The 11,340-nt window shown below is 44.6% G+C and overlaps 1 protein-coding gene across 1 annotated transcript in view; it reads left to right on the top strand.

Annotated features, from left to right (window-relative positions):
• Nucleotides 1-9,974, top strand: part of T265_05673 (hypothetical protein) — a gene marked incomplete at both ends in the record, with an annotated part of 17,408 nt that extends 7,434 nt beyond the window's left edge. The window contains one exon of the mRNA XM_009170738.1: nt 9,828-9,974. Coding sequence (XP_009169002.1) covers nt 9,828-9,974 — 147 coding nt within the window. The remainder of the gene's footprint in view (nt 1-9,827) is intronic.
• Nucleotides 9,975-11,340: the final 1,366 nt, after the last annotated feature.

The raw sequence follows: 11,340 nt of genomic DNA on the forward strand, positions 1-11,340 counted from the left end.
ATAGCTTTTGTCTCGCATATATATATATATATATATATATATATATATATAACTAGACGAACCTTATGGTTGTGCGTCAGTGAAGTATCGGTGCCAACACTGATGTGTCTTTCTTTGATGATGATGATGGTTGTGTAATACTTGAAAGGTGAATGTACTGATCCTTTCACACTGTTCTTCTGGGGTGCGTAGGACTGTCGTGGTTGCTGTCTTTGATGATGATGATGGTTGTGTAATACTTGAAAGGTGAATGTACTGATCCTTTCACACTGTTCTTCTGGGGTGCGTAGCGCGGACTGTCGTGTTGTTCGGACGTCTTTTGAGTAGAATATTTAGAAAAAAAACTTGAGCCATCGTTTGACTGTTGCTCGTAGAACATTTGTTTGAGTATAATTAGAGAAAAAACTAAAATACTCTTCATTGACGAAATATGCCTGGCATGTGAAGCCATATTTGACAGGAAAGGGCAAAAATGATCTATTCGCTCAACGTTTCATTGTCAGCTACCATACAGGTCAACCGTTTAGGTGTGGAAACTCGTTCAGCTGTGACACCTTTTTGGTGCCTAGCTGTCATGCTACCCAAAGGAAGCACAAGGGCTTAGATGCTATCAGGTTTCCGAAGCCTAGACAGGAGCAATCGAGATGATGAGTTTGGGTTCGAATAACGGACCTTCAGGTCAGTAACGTCACAACTCAGCTTAACTTAACTTAACTTAACTGAGCTATCTCGAACTCAGTTTTTATGGTGAGGTTTGCAACTCGCACAGGTAAACTTCACGGTTCCCAATTCAAGTAATTCACTCTTCCCCTTTTTTTAATGCACACTGACGTATCAACGTTCTATTTACCTAGTTATGACTGCCTAGAACACGCGGCGGTCATATGCTGAATACTTACGTGGTAGATTGTGCCACAGCAAATTCCATTTAGAGACATATTGTCCCGTTACTGCTGAGCCGGCACAATCTGCCTTTTGATGAATTTTACGCAGCTCAGCAGTGAGAAAATCGATAAGTTACGTTTCAACTTCCTCAGTCAATTCATATTGATGTCTAAGAAATTGTCGGGTTAATACTAAACCGTCAAAATGTGTGAGTTTTTCATGTATATGCGTCCCAATCTTGGACGAAACCCAAATCAATTTGGTTTTGACAGCAGATTAAACTGAATCCAGCTGAATCTATCGTTTGTGATGTTCCTAATCAAATTAATTTGCTGCACCAGATCGTATAGTATTCCACTTAGTACGAGATATCCTAGCACATTGTACAGACGTAATACGCTACTCACAAGTTTGCTGAAAACCCTCCGACAGCCCTCGACTGGTTCGGCCCTGCTTGAGTCTCATCTTTTTCGTGAAGTCGTTGAGTTCTTGTCCATCTTATGTTCTACTTGAACCCAAATTAGACAGACTTCGCATACTAATTTGCTTCGGTTGGAACGGGAGGCTCTAGTCAACTGAACCCAGTTGAACATCTTGTTTGTACTTGTCTCCCTCAACTGAATATGCCGCACCAGGCCGCCTCCCGTTTCTGTTCGTATCCTATTTGAGATATCGCAGTAGGTTTTTGTCAAGAAGTACCTGGTTGTGTGCTGTCAAAGAATTTTCAGCAAAATTACATCTATTTCAACCAAGCTTCTTTTTACCTCGTTTGGATTCACACACTCCACCATCGGATTTGTTTTCGTATAAAAAAGTTGACATTCTGTCTGATACGGCGAATGCGACTGAAAGCTGTTGGGCTAACTGAAAGATGAATTAACGGAAATGTATTCGATTAGAATGAAGCAAATTGGTAGATGGAACAGATACCAATCTCGTGGGCGTGACAGCCACTGAGGAAAAGGGGACATTTGCAAAATAATTTCTCTTTGACTGAGTCATCTTTGGAAAACCCTGTGAGCGAGTCTCCAGCCCAGTGTCCTTCCCAACTCTGGTCACAATATACAGTCAAACGTATACGGCAACGAAGTCTCAGTTTTGTCATGCTGTCAATTGGGCCGATTATAATGATGATGATGCAGACAAACGCTTTCACTGACGCTTTTCCGTAAATAAAGACTAAAATACCTTCGTCAGATACCCTCATTCGCAACCTAATTCGGTTGAAGGTTGTACCTATCTTAGCAAGCTTATAAGTAGTATTCTTTCAAGAAAACCAACGAAAACACTCCAAGAATGGCGAAACCAATCGTGGGTTGTCGAGGAATTTTCAGCAGCCTTATGAGTAGTGGATTACGTCTATACATGTATCGCGACATCTTGAATATCTCTTAACCACTTCTGCTGGATTTATCTTCAATGGGACTGAGTCGCTACACATATACGGGCGTGTCTATCCATTCCCTTCTAATCGTATGTTCGGTAATCCAGTCACGTGTACATCAAGTCGTTTCTCGCCGACTTCGAACTGCACAGGTATCCTAGCTTAGTTTCGCCCGAGAGGCACACCCTGTTTTGTTCACCAGCTTCATCGACAGTTGGTTGAGCCTGTTTGGTCCAGCATTCTTACGTGTCAGTTGTGTGAGGCCTCCGTTTTTGCACATGCCCACACACACACACGCACACGCACACGCACATACTAACACACCTGCTTGCTCGTCCTCAATTTAGGTTTGGCGACCACGCCCATATACAAAGCGGAGCGAATAGTTTTCATTTTCCTCACAAAATCTACCTTTTTAACATCACCTGGCCGCAAAATGTTTCCACAGTTAAACGTATTTTGTCAACTGATCACGGCATAAAATTATGGGGAACTATCCCGCCCTTAAAGTTGTTTATTTGAAGGCACCTTCGATTAAAGTAAGTGCTTATCTAGGAAAACTACTTTTGTAGCTGTTGGTGTAAAGCACAGTATGCCATAAAATCGATCCATTAGGCTGTTTGTTGTGTCCAATGGGCTTCTGCTTGTACGGTTTCCGAACAGCCAATCGAAACGCATGATCGATCTGCGTAGGTTGAAAAACGAAGCTATCAGCAGTTGCACCATTGACACAACATACGCCCAGAACATCCATTTTTTGCGATAATTCATTTGTGTTCACCTGACTTTTCTGTATTAACTTGGCGATTTGTTAATTGCATGTGTTCCGTCAGTTCTTCAGTAACCCCCTGTCAATTAGGCTGCACACAGTCAGTTTTTCTTTTTAGGTTAGTTAGATCTTCTGCACGTCGCCAACAGGTAAATCACATGGACAGTACATACGGATTTACTGTGGAACCTGTACGCAGCATGCTCCGAACTAACCATTCAAAACATGTTCTCATCGAGCGGTTGAGAAAGTGAATACTGCACCTGTGATTCCGCTAGAATCAACACCAGCAACGTGGAAAATGTCACGACCGTGCTTGTAGTTTTATGTGGTTGGCTCTAAACTCAACACATTCCAGAAATAAACTGGAAGTGTAGTATCCATAATACTAATTGTCATACATATACTACTCGATGGAGAATTCCGAATGAAGTTGATAAGCATGAAAACTCACTAGGTTAATCTTGGTTGGAAGTAGATTACACCCATGTGCCTTATCAATTACTGTTTGTCACTGCATTCTGTCAATAGCAGCCACGTCTTCGTACCATCAGCGGGTAACCCAGCTGGTAACCTCTACACATGGGAAGCAAGGATCCTCATGGATTGCGTGTATGTACCCCAACGCCTTTGGATTAAATGATTACAGTGACTGACGAAAACCTTCAGTGTTTCAAGTTTATGTGATGGAAACCAAGGTCTCAACAAATACACTCGTTTGAAGGTAGACTCACCTGGAACCCAGCTGAATCTCCCGTTTATGACGTTTTTAAGCAACTGAATGTGCTTCAGTAGGTCGCCTCATGTTACCGGAAATAAAAATGCATGAATATACCTAATGCAGTATTCATAAGGTTACTGGAAACTCTTTAACAGCACACGACCTGTTTCTCCCTTCTTGGGTCTCATGAGGTAGACGCAGTCCCCGAGTTTCCGTCAATCTTATGTTCTGCTTGAACCTAAATTGCACTGTTTTCGAGAAATACACTCATTTGCAAATCATTTTGGTTTTCACAAGAGACTCAACTGAATCTCTCGTTTGTGATATTCTACACCCGAATGTGCTGCACAGAGGCCACCTCATGATTCAGCTGGCACACTCTTCGAAATATCGCAGTGTATTTTCGTAAACGAAGCTACTCAAAAGGTCGCTGAAAACTCTCCGACAGCCCACGGCCGGTTTCGCATTTCTTGGGGCTCATCGGGTAGGCGCAATTCCGGAGTTTCCGTCAACCTTATGTTCTACTTGAACCCAAATTGGAGAGATTTTATTACACACAATCGTTTGGTTTTGACTAGAATCTTTTTGTCCATGCGCTGATATGGAAACCAAAGAAGGAATTTTATCAATTGTAGCAGAAGACGCATTCGCTCAAGGCTGAGCTCATATGATTGTTGAAATTGTTGAAAATGAAATCTGTCGTACGAAACATTTCTCCGGATAGACTGCAACACAGTCCTCCTGGAGACTCTGCAATGCATGTCTTCACTCTAACTTGACTTCGTGATAATTTCCCCCATTCATTTGCTTACTCCGCCTATGTACTTTTGACTCCCCACTCGCCATTCACCTAACCTCGAAGGTCATTCCGTCCGACTCGTATGTCTGTGCGCAGCTCATCCACTTACTCATGCACGTTCGTGTCCCCGTTTGCTGAGTCTAACTTGACTTGTTTTGTCACGACCTGCGTGTGATCGCACCGCCATTGGGAATCACGAGACTGTCGTCGGAAAGGACCGCAACCCACACTACTGAGCCAACATTCCGCCCCTCGTTTTTTGGTGTGCGGACGTTGACACTGCGCTGCCCCGGTCAGTGACAGACTTGTGGACTTGTTGATGCTTCGAACGTGGACAACGGTGTACATTTGATTACACTTGTGTACCGTAGAATTTCGAACCCAATTCTTTCTTTCGATATTCGGGATTGTCGAACCTACGCGGCACTCAAAGTTCCGTATCGGGAACCTCAACACATCTGTACCTCAGCAACCTCAGCACATCAGTTCAAAAATGACCGTTCAGCCAAATGGCTTTTCAAATTAAATATCGATTGTCTCTTATTCCGGGGTTATTACTTACCTTAGCGGCCCCAAACCGTATAGAAACGTTTGCGAGTCATCTGTGCCTTTGGGAGATCCTTGCACACTACTTATATCCGAAAATGTTTTTCATCAATGAAGAGAGTTGTAGCTGCGTACATAATACCACTGCGCAATCGCAGCAATCAAATGACAGTACGTTTAGGTTGGATTTTGTAGCACAGCGAGCGAAAAAGCGACAGCCGAAGTAACTCCTGGTTTGCAAGACAGTTGTTGGCCTTGGCAAGTTTTACATCTTTTAGAAATTTGAACCAAAGAAGACAACCCGGATACCAAGTTTTACCGGCACGAAAGTACCGCGGTAAAGCACCGCGGTACCATAGCATTCTTCGAGTTGCCTGGTAGTCATCTGTACGAAGTATTTGAACGTTGGTCCGGTAGAAAGGTGCGGAACCCAGAAATTCGTGATCGCAGGAAGCTGTAGAACCTTTACTAGAATCTTGAGTAGTATACACACCCCAAATTGGAATAAAATGTGTTGTGCTATTCATGGATCTTCTCAAGGAAGCATGCAAAAACGGAATGGTTTCATGAGACAATCGATTATGGATGATGTCGTGTTGTCAGTCTGTTTAGGCCAGAGTATTTGAAAGTCATATCGTTCCCGTGGACATTCAAGATCTAGTTGGTTCGCTCCGTCAGACCGTCTGTGGTTGAATGAATACGCGCTGCCCGAGTTGCCTTCACCACACATTGCCCGAAGGATAGCATCGCCTGATGAGGCATCACAGTTTAAGTAGGTCGTACGGAAATACCAAACGGAATCGGCGCTGACCAGCAGTTGACACTATATGCCATAAAAGTCCCCCAAGTAAACCCGAGGTACTGCCGCCCGTAAACTCGACAGCCTCGATGACCGGATATGATGTGGTAGCTGAAAAGTCTAGTCAGACGCAGGGTGTCTAACTGAATGAGTGATCAACTCTTGTCCCTAAAATAAGAAGCGGCCAAATGCGCAGCGATTACTCATCGTTTTGCGTTGTAATTGAGAAGCTTCCTATGGAGCGTAATGCAGTTTTCTGACGCCACCATCTTAAGGTGCACCGTTTTCTTATAAACAGATTAGCAAATCACTGCCACCGTTTTCCGAACCGCAAGCAAAACTCATGCTGTCTTTTGTTACTTTGCCTAAAAACTCTGACTACTAAATAAATAATAGTAGTTCGTTGAAACAAATGTTCTTGGCAGCCTAATGCGGTCCTGCTCGGACCTACCACCGGAAAGTAAGGCAGAATGCTCTGACGACCAACTGCTTTCAGTCCTGAGGTTCCAAATAGCCCAGTGCCTCACCCGTCAAGCTACACCACACTGGGCTTTTTCACCCCGAACTCAGAATGAAAGGAATCAACACACAACGAGTGAATAAATCCACACGTTTTTTTGATGTCGTGTCAATTCCACTTCACGGTATCCTGCAGAATAAGGCTGACGGTTCTGGTATCTTTAGCCGCCACACAAGAGACTCCTGGGGAGATGATCGAATACCAACTTTCTCCACAGTACCAACTCCTCAGTTCTCACTGTGGTCATGCACTCGTTAATGACCATTTATCACGTAGCTTTTTAAACAGACGAAAAAAATGGCTCACTGTCGAAGGAGTCCTGAAGGATTTTGTGTTCTGGGCTCCCCATTAAGTTATTTCTTTCAGTGAATTACGGAGCCAAAAAACCCAGCTATCTTTGAACAGAATGAGCAAGCAACAAAGTCTTAGCCTGGCGAGGAAAATCAATTTTTTCGGTTCACTTTGGCTTCTAAGTTACACCTGACGAACCACAGGGAAGTGAGTTTATTGAAGCTTCAGCTGTATCACAGCGTTTCAGTAAATTAAAGGTGAAGACCGACCATTTTTGAAGAAATTCTTCTAAGGCGAACTGGTTGCGCTGGACCGGTTGACTCGGGACAAGTTTTATACCTTTACAAAATTAAAATGATGAGAACGTCCTTTCACGGCCCAGCGGCCTTGTCTTCTCAAGAAAGCACGAGAGCTGTCAAGTTGCGCAGACTTCGAAAACATAAGTTTCAGGCTCGTGCAGTTGTCTACCCTCAGATATATTTCGGCTGCTTTTTGGTCTGTTCACCGAGCCTGACATTTGGATTGCACGCGTTTCATTACCAATCGAGGTGGCATCGTCAGCGCGGGTCTGATTGGGTTCCAATTACGTGTGCTTTTATCTCACGGTGTGAATTTTTCAAGGTCAGCATCAAATCTAGTATTTAACAATTTCATTTAGGGGCAATGTTAACTCGACAAGATCAACTTTTGAACCATGTCTAACCGTATCGTTGAGGATGGCAAGTATTCCTAAATTTGAGGATGTGTATCTCATGCAAGAATTTCCTCGTAACACTTATGTGTATCGTAATACGATGCATTACTGCAGGCATTTAACATAAAAGGCCACCAAAATCTAACTTTGAAGAAACCGCGGTTTCTTCAAGGATACCCTGATCATTTTCAGGCTGGAATGGTATTACCATCTATTAAAGCCGTAAAATATAATGCTAGGTTAACAGAGTCATGTGAGGTGATAAAAGCGCTCGTTATGAACTAAGCATAGTACATTTTTAGTTTCATTTAGTGTGATGTATTACTGCTTTACCAGTCATTAGGTTCCCCCAGCTTGGCGTCGATCAAGCAGGCTTACAATTTGACCTTCAGGTGGAACGTAAAGTTGATGGAAAGAACAGATTAACCGATGTGTTCCACGGCGTTTTCTCGTATACTTTATCAAATATAACGGGGCGAGATGACACAAGTGGTTAGACCCCGAATCTACTGACCGGTAGGTTCATGGTTCGAACCCGACCTCTGCCTCTTGACTTCCCCTGTCTCGGCAACCTTACAATATCATATGTGCTTCCTTTAGGTGGCATAGCAGTTAGGCACTGCAACAGTGGAACGATTTTCTTATTATATCAAATAAAACTTGCTGGTACTTCTGCATATATCGGTGCGCGCGCCCTTTCTAAATGCACCAGAGCTATGATCAACCTCAGTCTACTTGGAGGAACACCCGCAAGCCTCTTCGACAGCCGACCACCGCTTTTACCGTTCTCAGGGTCATCAGGTAGGCACAGTTTCCCTAAATCTTATGTTCCACTTGAACCCGAGTCTCTCGATAATCGACTTATGCGCTCATCTGCAGACAAATTTAGTTTTGATGGGAGGCCTACCTTGAACCCAGCTCAATCCCTGTCTGGAATCCTCGTGGTGTTCTTCTTTAACTGTTTCAGTTTATGCGAAATCCGAGATATCGCAGTAAATTGCACATACATAATACACCACTCAGGTTAGTCTTCCGTGAATACCAGGTTGGTATTAGTTGAAATTCACGCGATTCTGGTTAAGTCGGAACGTAAGTATCAGGAAGGTCAGATTCCTCAAAGCAACCACTGAATGCCCTCAGCTCAGGTAGATACTGACCAGACACAATGTGCAGCGCGTCACAGCCTCGTACCAAAACCCAGACAGCTGGTCAGCGTTGATCAAGGTCAGATAACGCCCCTCAATATGCAGCGCGTCACAACCTTGTATCAAACTCAGACAGCGCGAGTAGGTGTTGTTCAAGGTCGGACAACACCCCCGCAATATGCAGGGCGTCACAGTCTCGTACCAAAGCCAGACCGCCTGCGCCACCGTTGGACCAAGCTAGACAGTGTCACTCCAATAAATAGCTTGAGGCCGTCGTGTTTTCGCACTCGCACGCACTCAGGCTCTCGCACTCGCTTGTCTGGAATATAGCTGTTGTGTTCCCTTCTGTGAGCCTCTTTTTTCCGGCATTAGGCACTGGAGCGGGTCAGCAGTCAGATACAACAATGAGATTAACGGACACTGGTGGAATGCGCCTACCTGGTGAGCGTGAAATAGAACGGCGAAAACGCTCGTCTGCTGTAGAAGAGTTTTCAGCAACTTTACGAGTAGTGTATTACATCTATACGATGTTAAATCCTTTTGTGGGCATCCAGAGAAACACATCTTGATTGCCCTCTCAGCTAATTGCTTTCTACTTCTGTTGTGAAAGTGATCGGATCTGTCAAAGTGAAATATCAACCAATCAATGTTTGTTTTCTGTTGGTGACACGTTTTAATTTCCCATTTGCCTTCTTTAAGATGCCAGGTTCAGTTGGGCTGATATTAACTGTGGCAAGTTCAAACGTGTCGTCTCTGCATTGTGAATACGCAGAACAACTAGTCCACCCGATGCACTTAGGTGATGAGTTTCAATTTCGCTCATAAACAGAGTAGCCGGAGGTCTCCTTTTTACTCCACTTTTCTGTAGACAGATTTCGTTACTAAGGCTAGGATGAAATGAAAATCGTTCAGTTGTAGTACCATTCCGGTGTCATGCTGCCTGAAGGAAGTACGGGGTCTGGGATAATGCCAGGTTGCCCAAGCCTGGACGGAGGAAGTCGAGGGGGAGAGGTCGGGTTCGAACCACGGACCTTCCGGTCAGTAAATTCGCTCTCTAACCACTTGAGCTATCTCGCCCCATCCTAGGATGAACGCAAAACGGCGATAGTTCGTTCGAGATCGCATGGAAATGGTGACCCTCGTGCTCTAATTTTTCGACCAGCGACACGCTAGAAAACAACGGAGGAGTACTGAGAGATGAAGTGACGGCTATAGACCGACTGGAACCTTCAAAACATCGGTTGACATTTCTTAATTGTTCTAGTTTCTCCTAGGCTGACCGTTGCACAGTTCGTTTTGGATACCAAAGGCCCTCTTCGACCAATCGTTTCAGTAACAGGGACCGCAGCCAGCAACCTTCGGAGAAGGTTGATGAGTTTGTACACAGTATCGATAGTTCTGGACAACTAATGGGTCACTAATTTGCCCGGCGGACAACCAATCAGCCTTTCATTCAGTTTTTCACCTACACGCTATTCACCGACTCGTCACGAAGAGACTGGACCTTACCGTGGTGTGGCGGTTTGTGCACCTCGGCGACCCATTGAGGTATACTGAGGAGTGGTCGCACGATGCTCACAGAGTCTCTCATTTCAGGTTGGTCCATGTGTAGAGGTCCGACGAACACAGTCTCCTGACCCTCCAGGCTCGGGGTTGGAACATGCATGGCAACGCGTTCCGTAAAAAATGGTAATGTAGTTGAATTTCCAGCCGAACGCCCTGACTTCCGTGTCTAGGTGTGGGCGCCCTGGCAGTATCCCAGCCCTCGTACAACCATGATATACGTACGGAGTGAAGCATCAGTGCCAACACTGATTTTGCTGTCCTTGATGATGATGATGCATACACCGGCGGTGCCAAACTCTGGCGCTTCGTTAACCCAAGCGAAGGAGATTAGGAAACGAGAATCATTGGTTCAAGTTTACGGCTCATCCATTACGTTGACATTAAATGGTTTTGTTTGTCCGTTATAGCTGAGAACAAGATGGCTGTGTACTGGAGGCGATAGTACTGATGGAAGACCGTTGATTGGTTGCGCGACGCAGCCTGTCAAGGTCAGTAACAGCTGGAGACTTTGGATCCGATATGTTTACAACCCTTTTGGTATCGAAACACAAGTTGGCAACTTTTGAACGTTTCGCAATCTCTTCTTCAGGTCAATACAGATGGGGAGATAATGAACCTAAGAACGGGCGATCGATAAGGTAAAACAAAGGTAAAGTGCAGTCTGCGGTAAAAATGTGAAAAATGTTCAATTCACGATCGATTGGTCTGAATAGCCAGCGTTCACGTGAGCAGATCTCGAGAGACTCAGTGCGTGTACGAACGTGCAAACTTGGGTTGCGCGAGCGAATCGCAAGTGCATCCGCTGTGGTTGGGCAATGAAATTCAACTGATCTCGGTGCAGTTTTCGGGGAGAGATGTTAGAATTAATCACATGATTTTTATTGGTCAACTGAGAGACACTACCCTAGTGATCCGGTTGTTATCCACACGGAACTCGATAGAGCACACGCACACATCGATCGACAATCCAGTTGAGGATATTGCGTTTAAATTTGAACTGGATAAAGACAGCAAACTATCGTTCTTGAACGCATTGGTCCACTTGTGTATATTGGAAAAAATTGTATCTTCTCCAGATAAGCCCCACCAAAAAGTCAACCCCGCACAGATCGGAGATGATGACTGAGCCGGGAGCAATGCAGGCTTGGATTGTGTCCATCAAAGTGACCGCAGTTCGACCTGGCAATGCATACTTGAACACTTCTTTAGTGTCCCGGCAGA

The sequence above is a fragment of the Opisthorchis viverrini genome, assembly GCF_000715545.1.
Source record: "Opisthorchis viverrini unplaced genomic scaffold opera_v5_111, whole genome shotgun sequence".
Taxonomy (NCBI): Eukaryota; Metazoa; Platyhelminthes; class Trematoda; order Opisthorchiida; family Opisthorchiidae; genus Opisthorchis; species Opisthorchis viverrini.